At 40.9% G+C, this 14396-nt stretch overlaps 1 protein-coding gene across 19 annotated transcripts in view; it reads left to right on the forward strand.

The window, feature by feature from the left end:
- The window catches only part of ptprk (protein tyrosine phosphatase receptor type K), a 110717-nt gene that overhangs the window by 59722 nt on the left and 36599 nt on the right, over positions 1-14396 (forward strand). For all 19 annotated transcript variants that reach the window (XM_069708506.1, XM_069708512.1, XM_069708517.1 and 16 more), the window contains 5 exons: positions 438-519; positions 2229-2344; positions 3591-3765; positions 11298-11410; positions 12010-12190. In XM_069708506.1, coding sequence (XP_069564607.1) covers positions 438-519; positions 2229-2344; positions 3591-3765; positions 11298-11410; positions 12010-12190 — 667 coding nt within the window. The remainder of the gene's footprint in view (positions 1-437; positions 520-2228; positions 2345-3590; positions 3766-11297; positions 11411-12009; positions 12191-14396) is intronic.

The raw sequence follows: 14396 nt of genomic DNA on the forward strand, positions 1-14396 counted from the left end.
GTATTTTGTGTGTTTTGTATATTTTGTATGTGCACAAGCTGATCCATTTACAGACTGATGGTAGAAAATAACAGACTTAGGGCTGAAAGTCAGAAATGACATCATAACTGTTTAATTTCTGCAATATTTGATCAAATATACGTTACAAACACATGCTCAGCAGATATTTTAACATCATGAATAAAACCTGAATATTCTTAGAGGCTTTCATTTAAATGTGACTTGTAACGGCTTGCTTCACTGATTTGTGTGTGCAAATTGCGTGTGAATTTCCATGTGTCTGCAGCGTTATATGTTACAAAGATTTTAAAGATATATTAATGTCTTGACACTGTTTAAATACAGGAATTTTAAATGAAGTAAAAAAAAAAAAAAAAAAATACTGCTGTTAATAATGAAGACAATAATGGCTAAATCTCCTGTCTCTCTTTTCTCAGGTCATTTTTGAAGCGGAGGTTTCGGACGGCAAAGCCGGCTTCATCGCCATCGACGACATTCAGGTGCTCAGCTACCCGTGCGGTGAGTCATTAGCATGCCAGCAATTAGTCCTAGTTCGCTGAATAGACGCTGATAGCTTTGGCCACTAATTAGACTGTACCTGGGATGGTTTCTGTTGCAGTTGAACGGGTAGGTAAGTGGGAAGGTGACACAGGAGAAGATGGGTTGCAGCGAGAGGAGAAAGACAAGTCGTAGAGAAAATTGAGAGAAATAAAAAGAAAAAAAGGGAAAAGGAGAGAGAGATTGTGAGGAGGAAAAGCCAAAGAGAAAAGGGGGGAATGGGAGAGAGTGAAGCGGGAAATGAGACAGTATTAGGGCAATCATGGGGAGAGAAGATTCTGACCACTCAGCATTTTCTCTCTTTCTCTTTAACCCACAGTTGCGCGCACACACACACACACACACACACACACACACACACACACACACACACACACACACACACACACACACACACACACACACACACACACACACACACACACACACACACACACACACACACACACACACACACACACACACACACACACACACACACAGTGAACAGTGGCTGTCTTGTCTCTGCACTGACAGGAAAGCGATGAGGGCCGCGATCCATTTTAAATTCTTGCTACGTCTCAAGTCTTCTTCTCTCCTTCGCTTGAGTGTTTCCTGACTGCTAGAGGCACACAAAAAAAAAAGAAGAAAAAAAAGACTTGTGACAACAAACTGTAACAGTTAACAGAAGGGTCTGTTAATCTAAAGCCGTAGGCATGTTCCTGGAGGGTCCTCATGTTAGGGAGGAAGCTATTACCATCCCCTTTGGTCATCTATCTGGTAGCAGCACTGAAATCTTTCAAGGCAATTCTGTTTCTTAATGGATTCTATTGATTATAAGTCATGAAAATAAACTGTCTCGCAGCGTCCCATTGCACAGTTTGTGAGGTCCTGGTTTTCCTGTGGTCCCCGTCTCTGTCAGAAGTTGCCGATACTTCTCTGAAAGACATTCCTAGACCCAGACCTGAAATTTAGGAGCAAACGTGAAGAGAGGATCTCCCGGTCTTTTAAAGGCAGAGCAGCAGGACTCTTAATAGGAGGGAGCAAGTATTTGAAAAGGAATTAGTACTTAGTCTCCACAGTGGAAGCATTCATTCTCACAGCTGCATTTCAGGAAACACAGGTTTGTGTGTGTGTGCGCGTTTTTCATGAAGGCATGTGTGCGAGCTTCGTGTGTGTGTGTGTGTGTGTGTGTGTGTGTGTGTGTGTGTGTGTGTGTGTGTGTGTGTGTGTGTGTGTGTGTGTGTGCGCACACACTTTCATTCACAATAGGAGCTGCTATCTATGATTGCAATCACATCCCCTGAATAAAAATCTCATAGCTGAACTACATCTTCAGGGTCTGAAAGGCTTATTTCATGTCGTAGCATGGTGGTTAACAATTGGAAGCTACGTGATTTGCAGTGTATATACTGGATGTGACATTGATGTTACCTCCCAGTGGCAATTCACTACAGTGCTTTGGATTTCTGTGACTCCAGTAAAATCTAATTGCAATAATAAGGGACAAACTCCTGAGGGTAGCGCCGTGTCCTCAAATGTATGTCCTGTTTATTGTCCTGTTTGTCACCTCATTTCCACTTTCAACACTCACTTATGATAAAACCACAACATTTGAAAACACAAATACGGATCAGCTTGCTGTAAACTCAAGTGAATTTCCTCCATTTGTTTGAATTCATTTCCTCTAGATAAATCCCCTCATTTCCTGCGCCTCGGAGACGTGGAGGTGAACGCCGGACAGAATGCCACGTTTCAGTGTATCGCCACAGGACGAGACACCTCCAACAACAAACTCTGGTTACAGGTACGTACTGTACATGCACACACACAAATACAGACCATGTTATGGTGTATTTTTATGGGATGAACAGGTCACTTGAACGATACCTACATTCTGTCAAAAAGAGTAAGCCATATGAATCTTTTACTAAATCTAAAACCTGGATTATTATTAATAGTAGTAGTATGTCCAGTTGAGGTCACTTGTAAGAAACATGCAGCCGTTTTATAACGGAATTTATGTCAGAAACCAAACTTATACCTATTGCTGTGACATATTTTACATTTTTTTGTCATAGAAAAATAACCTCTGCAGAAATCATTGAAATCTCAAACTTGTGTTTCTAAATGCCTGTAAGCTTTTTTACTGCAGCTAAAAGTGCAACGGTCCAACATTTTTTATGGTTTTTTTTAATGCAAATTTAAAAACAAGATGTTTCCTCGCAAACATTTTTTATTTTTTTGGATGGAATTTTGTTCCTGGTGTTTATGGTATTGGAAAAATGATCTGTCAACAATTGAAACAGCTATTACACCTATTTGATTTTGACAAAATAGTCCCAATCAAGCTGATTGTTTGAAATGTGCTGTAATTTTGGTAGAAATTTCAAACGCTTGACAAATTAAACCAAAAAACTCTTCATGTCAACACACCACTGGAGCTAAATAATAAAATATGTTTTCTGTAATTTGGATGCACCAATGTTTTAACATTCATACAAGTAAAGATGAAAATTAGTCAGTTCTTGCTAAGTCTGAGACATTAACATTAATGTGTGAAGTCCCTGTTAAAATAACACAAATATGTTGTATATACGTACAAGTACAGAAATAGACCAACACAAAGAGATGATACCGTGTACTCAAAATGCCACCCTGAGGAGGGCGGCGTCCAATTATAAAGTGCCATCCTTGCAAATACACACACACGCACGCACACACACACACACACACACACACACACACACACACACACACACACACACACACACACACACACACACACACACACACACAGAGAGAGAGAGCGACTTCAGGCCATACATCTAGCAGCTAACATGATTAAGAGTTTAATAGCTGCTGATTTCATTATGGCTCTGTTGTAGTCATGACCTTCAAACCTGCTGTCAGCGAGGCAGACGGGGGTGAGAGTGTGTGTTCACATGAGTGTGTGTGTGTGTGTGGTCCAGTGCTGACTCGTGGCCTTGAGCAAGGCAGTTAACCCTCTGCAGCCCCTGATCTTTCCGTATGTTTGTCCGTCTTTAACTCAGAGGAGAAACGGAGAAGACATCCCCGTGGCTCTGACCAAAAACATCAACCACAGACGGTTCGCCGCCTCCTTCCACCTGAAAGAAGTCACCAGTCAGGATCAAGAGCTGTACCGCTGCGTCACCCAATCAGAACGCGGCTCTGGGGTGTCTAACTTTGCTGGCCTCATCGTTAGAGGTAAGGAATCTGAAATATATGTCCAAGGTTAATTCATTAATTTATTATCAACTCAAGTTCTTTGTTTTCTTCCCTGTTTTCTTTTACAAAATGTATATTTAAAATCAGAAGAAGTTTGTTCTCCTTTAGCTTTAAGTAACAAAGATGGTTCTGTATTTTTTTTTTTAAGCCAATTGACTGTTTGCTATGCGCTGGCCCTTTAGTTACTCTTGCTTTATCTTTCAAGCTTTCAGATGTTAATTGACCACTTGAAATTTCTTGCCATTTTTCAAATAATGGATCCTCAAAGTCACAGAGAACACAAGCCAGCTTCTCATTACTATCAGCCAAGCTTAAATTGCAGCTGTCCATACAAAAATTGATCAACCTTGGCTAGATTTCTATTCGAGTTTACTTTTTGGACACGGTGGATCATGAATATTGTGCACCATGGAAGAAATGAGGAGTGATTTTGGACGCAAACTAAAACTGCATGTCTCAAGCAAAAAGTCCAGTTGACGATCCATTTACAAGACATGAAAATCTCATTATCCGTGTATTGCAGTGTAGAAATAGATATTACAATTAGTGCTCTAAATATGATCAGGAAAAATTGCACTAGCACCCAGTTGTTATCCTAAACTCTGTTTAGACAATCGCTGTTCACTTGAATGGTTTAGCAAATGGTCAGTTGTAAAGTTTATTTTAATCTTTATTATTATCTTCTCTTTTTGTCACTCAGTAATTTATGTTGTGTTTTCTGCCAAACTTTGTATTTTGTGTAACTTTTGAAATATCAAATTCCATTTCCAATCAAATGCACATTCACTGCGTCTGACTGATGAAATGTAAGTCACTAACACAATATATACTAATGAGGAGAGTTCGTGTGTGAGTGGATGTCGTTGTGTAAATGTGTGTGTGTGTGTGTGTGTGTGTGTGTGTGTGTGTGTGTGTGTGTGTGTGTGTGTGTGTGTGTGTGTGTGTGTGTGTGTGTGTGTGTGTGTGTGTGTGTGTGTGTGTGTGTGTGTGTGTGTGTATACAATGCTCTGTCTATCTGTGAATGCTTGTATGAATGTGAGCTTGCTCCATTGTTGCCGATGTGCAAATGTGTATGCTGTGTGTGTGTGTGTGTGTGTGTGTGTGTGTGTGTGTGTGTGTGTGTGTGTGTGTGTGTGTGTGTGTGTGTGTGTGTGTGTGTGTGTGTGTGTGTGTGTGTGTGTGTGTGTGTGTGTGTGTGTGTGTGTGTGCGTGTGCTCCAGCTGCCATGTGCATCTGACATGCGGTTAATAAGGTGTCACCAATGTGTGTTTGAGATAGGATGCTTTATTCATTCACATCCAATAGCTTACATATTCAATTCATCTCCCAGAGAGAGACAGAGGAGGAGGGCAGAGAGGGGTGGGGGGATTGGTAGGTGGAGGTGGAGGGGGCGAAAGAGATTCAGAAAGAATGATACGGGAGTGACAGAAAGGAGGGTGAAGATTGGAGATGGTGAAGAAAAGTTAAATGTAAATAGTCAGCTCATTATCCGAAGAATATCCATATCAGAATCAGGAATATGTCTGAATATGTAAACAGCAGAGCAGAGTCATGTTTATTATTCTGCATAAGAGATGGAAGAGGAGAAATAAATGAGAAATCAAAGCAGAAGCGAGGAGCGTGAATATGAATATTAGATGGTGTATCTCACGTAATGGAGTTCTTGTTCACTGTCAAGGGTTCAAGCTCTCTGTCGCTTGACCCCGACATTCACCGTGGTTGGAGTTACAAATCCCCACCGGGAAGGATTTATTCCCTCTTTGGTCCAGAAGATCTGGCAGTTTTGGAGGCGCACCTTTTCTACAGGACTTTGCTGATTTAGTAAGAATATATACGAGGCTAATGTTTATTTATCGTGAACATCTTCTTTTTTTCTTTTTTTTTTTAATGAAGGAGAGAAATGAGGAATGAACACCGCAGGAGACGTATGTCTAAACACGAATAGGTCCAATCTACAAAGAGTATGTGAAAACAGATTCAGGTTGAATAAGACGCATTGAGAGCCGTGTGTTTCATAGCCATCGGTTTGAAAACCAGAAAAGATGCTTTTGGAGCTTTGAGCAATATTGCTGATTATGAATATTGATCTAGAGCCTGGTTGTGAGATATCACAATAAAAGAATGAGGACTGCATGTATGAATGTGGAAGGAGGGGAGCCTCATGTTTATTTATTAGAAATATCAGATGGGAGATGAGAGCCAGCGAAATCAAAGAAACAGGGAATATGTTTATTTCACTTTTTGGAAAGTAGGCTGGTTGGCGATTTGAGGCTCCTGCAGGACATTGATGACCATGAATATGGACATAGTTAAGCTGCATCCCTAATAATTTTACTCTGAATATTTTTTTTTTTTTTTATATTTATTTATTATGAAATTGAAGCTCAGGGGAGCGCGGTGAAGAGTGGGATATTACTCGAGGAATCACATTCTTTATAGGAATATGATGAATAGGCAAAGGGATGAAAAAATTATCAGGATGTGCCAGAATGTGAATTATGTACATTAAAAATGTTTGGCAGTTGGACACCAACCTGGGTTTCATCTTCAAAGCCTGAAAAGTGGTCCGCCGGGGGGATGTAACATTGCCCCGGCACAGGTACTCACAGGCACAGTCTATTGATATTTATAACATGTAGATGACAAAGATGTGCCATTATTGTGTGCTGAAGCTGTCAAGATCAGAGAAAAGAAGCACATTTCGTAGACAGAGGTGCATCATGGGAGCATGAGAGGTGTGACATGGGATTCCTAGATACAGTAATTATTTTACTTAGAGGTTTTTCCCTCTCTTCCCTCAGCAGTAATAGGAAAATGCAGAAATATTTTCTGTTGCTCATTTTCATTATTGCAGTTTTCTAGGCAACAAATTCACAGAAAAATGTGAAATATGACGGTGTAGCAGAGCACAAAGTGTCATCGTTAGATTGCTTTCTGGGCAAAACTCAAATATATGAAACAGTGCTAATACAATAAATTAATTTAATTATTTGTTTATGTATTTAAGAAAAAAAATGCCAGCCATTCACTGATTGTAGCTTTTCACAAGAATATTTCCCAGTTTTCTTAATTTGCTATCACAGTCAGCTGAATCATCTCTGGGTCACTTGTTATTCAAAATGTGAATACTAAGCAAACAAGATTAGAGATCGGATCAAATATCCGCAGGCCAGTTTCAAAACTGCAGATTTGTTTCAGTCTGGACCAAAACAGCTCTGAAGTTCAATCGCCTTAAGCCTGAAGTTTCCTCCCTGGATGGATTGATGATGGCAAGCAGTAGCCCAGCCGCTCCAAGTTTTACTGTAGATAAACAGTATGAGAGGTAGCAGAGAGTCTGACTGTGTGTGTGTGTGTGTGTGTGTGTGTGTGTGTGTGTGTGTGTGTGTGTGTGTGTGTGTGTGTGTTTGTGTCACTATTTGTTTGGTCAGAGGCGAGCTCTAATAAAGCTGTGCCCTCTGGTTCCTACGGTGACAGAGTGCATCATCACGCCAGCTTGTATCACACACACACACACACACACACACACACACACACACACACACACACACACACACACACACACACACACACACACACACACACACACACACACACACACACACACACACACACACACACACACACACACACACACACACACACACATCACTGTGCCAGCTTGCATTACACACAACCCATGGCCTAAAAGTCTCCTGCAATATTACTGTCACACACATGAACACAAAAAACACAAATATGGGACTTATGAGGACGCACAACTGACTTGAAATCATACAACTGTCTTAAACCAGTAATGATCCACTTCTAAAATGTCCCTTTCTCCTCTTAAATCTATTGCACACACACACACACACACACACACACACACACACACACACACACACACACACACACACACACACACACACACACACACACACACACACACACACACACACACACACACACACACACACACACACTCTATTGTAGTTCTGGAGGTCAGATGTCCTGCAGTGAGCTCCCTGGTGATGTCAGCAGTGGTTCGCGAAAGCTAAACTTTATTGACAGGGTTGCTGACGATGGCCAACGAAGAAGAACATGCCTAGTGGGCGCCGGGCACCAACCAAATATCTCTGCGCTCGTTTTCTTCTCGTCCTTTCTTATGTTAGTCTGTCTGTCTTTGTTTTAATGTTTATTTATTCAGAAAATATACCAAAACATCTTCCGATGCCTCAGGAATTTTTTTTATTTTTTTTTATTCCAATATCAGTGAAGATGATGAATGACACTAAAAACAAATTAATCATACAGACGGGTTAGGTCAGGATCGACACGCGCATTTTGAAGTTTTCCCAGTGTTGATTTGTTTTGTTATTATCATTTACATTTGACCCAAAAACTGAAAAATGATGGGAGGGTTCACACATGTGATTAATAATAAAAAAAAAAAAGATGGTGACAACAAACCCACTGCAAAATATCGCAATAACACCATTGATGATTTGTTATATTTTTTTTAGGTCAACTGTACAAATGACAAGTGATGGAACACAAAAAGATGAAAATCTAAAGTGTGAGCCCATTCCAGCTCTTGTTGTTTTATTTCTCTGGAGTCCCATAATGACCCAGTTACATTCCTTTCTGTTTCATTTTTATGTCTATTATTTATCTTTTAGATATTCAATAGATTTTCAAGTAACACACAAACATGTATTCCAGTTAACTCAAGCCGCAAATAGGAAAACCTACTGTTCTACGTACGTACAAAAAAAAATGCATCTTTGTTGTTTTTATTTATTTGTTTGTTTGCTTTATTTTTTTTTTATCCGTTTGTTAATCATCAAGTTGTTTACTTTGTTTATTTGATGGCGTTACGAGTTGACATGTTGTTGACGTTGTTGGTTTTCTGAAGTCACTTCAACATTCATTATGTGGATTCAACTCTGTGTGCCTGCCTGTGGTTGTGTGTTTGTGTGTCTGTGTTTGCACACGTGCATGCGCTGTCAAACTTCGCTGTTTCATCTGTTGCAAAAAAAAAAAAAAAAAAAAAAAGAAGACACTTCCCAGCGTGCATCTCTCTGACAGCCACGTTCAGCACACACAAAAATATCAACACACACACACACACACACACACACACACACACACACACACACACACACACACACACACACACACACACACACACACACACACACACACACACACACACACACACACACACACACACACACACACACACACAGAAAAAAAGAGCTGACAGTAATGCAAAGTATAGAACCATTAATGGATCAACATACACAGAAAACACAGACACACACATTTAATTTAGATAATACAGTACTTACTTTGATACGGTGTGATTGAAGCTCGATTGAAAACACACACAATTCTCTCTCCTCCTGCAGATAGCAGTTGTGTCTGGCGGTGTGTTTGACATTGTGTCTCAGAGAGATAAAATCTGTATGATTTACTGTTTGCGAGACGGATCACGGCGTGTGTGTGTGTGTGTGTGTGTGTGTGTGTGTGTGTGTGTGTGTGTGTGTGTGTGTGTGTGTGTGTGTGTGTGTGTGTGTGTGTGTGTGTGTGTGTGTGTGTGGAGGGTGATTAATTTGTGTGATGATCTGTGTGTGCGTGTATGTGTCAAGTAGATGAATCTTTGATGCACCATGTTTTAAGGTTGTGCGTGCTTTCGGCCTGTCAATCACAGATGTGTGGCAGTTAGCTCTGATCTTTCTGGCCCTGAACCATCACACATCCATCACATTTTACGCACACACACACACACACACACACACACACACACACACACACACACACACACACACACACACACACACACACACACACACACACACACACACACACACACACACACACACACACACACACACAAAATGTATTCAGTGAGAGGATCGTGGCTGTAATACAGGGATGAAATTCAAGACACGATGAAAATGAACTTGGTTTAATGTTTGAAATTAAAACGGTTTAATCACTTGTCTTCATACTTTCACATTTTACAAGTACAATATTCCAATAGCACTTTAAAAAAAAAAATCTAATCATTAGGCCATTATTCTTTACTATTTCGCTTGCTAAATCTACACTTGTAAAAGTGATGAGATACCGATAAAGAGAAGCAAACCAGTTAGAGAAAATAAATGAACTGATGGTGAAATGAACTGAATACTGGGATAACTAATCCAAATGGCTACTTCTATTTCTTTTTACTGTAAATTACAGCACAAACAATTTCAAACCAAACCCCCCCTCTCCCCACCAACCCCCTCCACCCATACACGCTTTTACATGAATCTGATTCCAATGTAACGTTTAGTCTTCATGTCTGAATAAGTGCAGAAATACCAGACGAGGAGATCATAGTCAGAGTTGGGCGTGTAGTCTCTGATCTCTCTCCTGCAGAGTTCATTTGCACAGATATTGGGGAGTGACGGGCAAAATATCGGTCTCCCGTGTCGGAGCTTGCAGGTGGATGCAGCGGCTACTATGGGCACTATCACAGCAGAGGCAGAGATGGGAAACTTAGCAGCTTGCCTTGAATCCAAAACTAGGATGGTGCGTTTTGGCAGATGACGTGGGACGGTAAGGCACGTCACCAGAGCAGCTCGAGTTGACTGCCCGGACGAGTTTGTAAGGCTTTGCTGTGTTAAGATTACCGTAAAGAAAAAGAACAGAACATTCATTTGAGGATTCACGAGAAGAGAAATGGCACGTGCCCCTCGTGCTCTTTCTTTTGCATACCAGATTCACCAGTTTGCACTTGCGTTATGCTTTTTCCATAAATTCCAGATCTGAATTAAGCCTCGAAGAACATTTATGCAAGACACACGTGTCTGAATAGCAAAAACATATTATTTGAACAGGTAGATGAGGTGAGCAAATTTTGTCTCTAGTATCCATCACTGCGGTCGACATTTTCTGTTGCTGCTTGCTAATAAAAGCCTTCAAGTTTCTTGTTTTGAATGTGGGAGGCTTTTGATGTGTGGAGTATTAATGCATGAGAACAGCACAGCTACACTAGGAGCTCTGTTGGATGAAAGTAGCTGTGTTTAAAACCTGTGAAGTGTTTTGAGTATCTACAAATGTATAACTATATTGAGGTTGGGTTTTTTTTTTGTAAGTAATGAAAGTAAAGAACAAGATAGAGTGTCTCTCTTCAGTCCTTTGTATGACAACACATGGTAAACCAATTAACTGGCCATGATGCTCACATAGATCAGCTGGTATAGCGCTGCATGTTAGAGTAGTTACCCCAAAGATGCCTCCAATAATTAGTTTCATTCGTAGATTTTCCATTGTTCACTGGTGGCTTGTTAAAAATATTTGTTTAAGGTCAAACGTGTCACATGTCAGCACTGAAGACGCATTGTATTACAAAAAGTTGTGTTACTGTTCAAATACCCTCCTGTGTTCTGCCGTGACCTTGTTTTCCCGCGTTTCATTCATCTTGGGAGGCACTGTGAAACCGTCTTTTATGATCTCGTCCTTGTGTTTCCTCTCCACAGAGCCTCCGCACCCCATCGCCCCACCCCAGCTGCTCGGCGTCGGCCCGACATACCTCCTGATTCAACTCAATGCCAACTCCATATTCGGAGATGGACCTATAATACTAAAAGAGGTATGTCTCTTTATGAGAGACTTGATGTTTTTAGGCAATAATATGTGTGGAAAAACACAGTGATGCACACTTATAAATTGATATAAATGTTGAATTTTTGATAAGTGGCAATAAATGGCCATTTTCCCTTTACAGGAAACCAGGGAAATAGAATAGCTTTTAAACGGAAAATGATCACTTCAAAATTTGGGGAAATACGATTGTTTGCTTTCTTGCTGAGAGTTACATCAGAGGTTAAACACCACTTTTGTGTCTTTATATTAAATATTAAGTGATAGCCAGCAGTATAGCAGTCTGTCTACAGCTGATATGTGTTCAAATCACACAAATAAGATAGAGAGAGATGAGAATCGCTCGTCAGTGCTTTAACCACGGTTCTACGGGGGGATTTTTGACTAGTGTATGCATGTTTTAATAGTTGTATGTCATTTTTCACCTTCAAATATTTGGTAGTAGATTTATTTCCCCTCCAGAGGTGGAGTATCTGACCTTGCATAGTATTCTTAGATCATAATTTAACGTTGACGTTGACCCTGAGCATGATTTCGAATTAATTCTGAACTCTTGTGTAAGATGTCATGTCTGATTCCGTCCTGCAGGTTGAGTACCGTATGACATCCGGCAGCTGGACAGAGACTCACGCCGTGAACTCTCCCAACTACAAGTTGTGGCACCTCGACCCAGACACAGAGTACGAGATCAGAGTATTACTGACCAGACCGGGAGAGGGAGGGACCGGCAAAGCTGGACCGCCCCTCATTACTCGCACCAAATGTGCAGGTAGGACATCTGCAGCGTCTCATCATGAGACTGTCGGGGTTTAAAAGCTCCTCAAAGCAACAACAAAAAAAGTTTTCCAGGACAGGCTCTATCTTTATGATCAATTCTTTTTTACTTGGATTAATTCTGTGAAGGCGCATCATAAAGATGTATGTTCACCGAAAAGATGATAAACTCGGTCTATCAAGAAAAGCGTAGATAGCCTGACTTTAGTTTGGTCCTCCTGTGCACACAGGTTTTTTTTTTTTTTCCTGCCCGTCTGATTATTTATCGATCTGTCCATCTACTGTTGTTCTTTTTGTTTTGGTATCTATATTTTCGTTGGTGGGATGATATCTGTACAATGAGCTGGCGGGGAAGAGGGGAGGTGCAGCGAGGGATAGAACTGGAGAAGAAAGGAGGGGAGAGCCTGAGTCAGTCTGTGGTTGCTCAGTGATCTGAGAGAAGGAGTGATTAAAATACTGGAGGCTCTCTCCACCTTTTATCGCTTTTTATCCTGATTTTTCTTTACTTCTCTCACCTCACTCCTGCTCTCTCTCTGCCATTCCTCCTTCTATGTACGTTTGTCTCTGCTTCGTTCCTCGTCGCTGCCTTCTCCCCGCTCTTCCCCCGACCCCCCCTCCGCCCCCATCTCTTTCGTTCTCTGTGGATCAATAGACGGAGGGTAGAAACACTGTCTGACATTTGTAGAAATAAACGACTGAAATATAAACACAGCTAGCCCGAGGGAGAGAGACGGAGCAAGCGGGAGAGGGTTGATATGAGAGAGAAAGAGACAGAAATAAAAGCAATGAGCTTGAATGAGAAACAGAATAAGAGAACGATGGAGAGATGATGAAAAACAATAAGGCTGGAAAAGAAAGAGAGGAGAGAATAGGAGCGGGGCGAGGGGGCGCAAGAGGCGAGAGAATGATGAAACTGGGGAATGAAAATGAAAGGGAGATGAAAACTCATAACCACAGGGCCTGACTGATGTCTGCCAACCTGTGTGTGTGTGTGTGTGTGTGTGGATGAATGAATCTGTACGTGTGTGTGTGTGTTTATTGACAGAGAGGAAGTCATAGACTTGTTCAGGCGACTCCTGTATTGAACAGTTTCCTGTTTGACAGGAAGAGGAAATTAATCTTCTTCTCCTCATTCAAGCTGGAACACATTTGTGTTAAAGACGCTAACTCATTGTAATCCCCATAATGCGCTGATAACAGACCAAAGCAGGGAAATAGGGTTATGAATTTAGAGAATTAAATCAACTCATTCTGTATGTCTGAATATTTTTTCGTTTGCCGAGTAGAAAATAATATTGTATCACAGTGTAAGAGTGATGATCACAATGGAGGGAAATCATTAATCTGTCGTGATCTTTAGAGGGATTTCCTGACACGTCGTCATTAATCAAAAGCATTCCGGACACTCACACTGCAGCATGTGGACGTCCCCGTAAACAAATCATTTATTTTCACGCTCAGTTTCAACAATCTAGCCAACAGGTGAGACTATTTAAACTCTAGTCCCGTCCAAACCGGTGGAAAAAGACAAATGTCATCATGATGAAGATCAGTGCCACTCACATACATTTAAATATGACACGTTGTGGTTTTATGGCAGTTTATGTGACTATTTCTTGGCAGAGCGCAGTAACTTCCCAGAGTCACCACTGGTGTGATTTTCAGCCTTAAAGCTAAGCTCACCAGCTGCCAGCGCCAGCTTCATATATACTGTGACTACAAACTGAATTAGCTGTGCATCGACGTTTCAGTTTAACTCCGCAAGAAAGAAAGTCCCGAGTATTTACCAAAACAATATTGAGCTATTAAATTTCAAACCTAATGCGTGGTAGGATAAATATTTTTTCCTGAGCTAAACACAATACGACATGAATTGAACACGATTCCTTCCTGCCATAAATCAGTTGATTATACAATATACATAGAAAATTAACTGGGTAATGAAAATACATAGTTACTCTTGGTGTGTCCCATCTCTATTTTCATTTAAGTGATATCCTCCTGGCTTTTCATCTCTTTGTGTTTCCAGTGTGACTGAGGTCGAGCGCACGCACACACACACACACACACACACACACGCACGCACGCACACACACACACACACACACACACACACACACACACACACACACACACACGCACACACACACACACACACCTTTGGCGTTGGATTGGGTGTGTTTGTGTTTGTTGTGAGAGAG

The sequence above is a fragment of the Brachyistius frenatus genome, unplaced genomic scaffold (assembly GCF_029030835.1).
Source record: "Brachyistius frenatus isolate BFR_SWC_R1_liver_20210118 unplaced genomic scaffold, ASM2903083v1 Contig_76, whole genome shotgun sequence".
Classification (NCBI taxonomy): domain Eukaryota; kingdom Metazoa; phylum Chordata; class Actinopteri; family Embiotocidae; genus Brachyistius; species Brachyistius frenatus.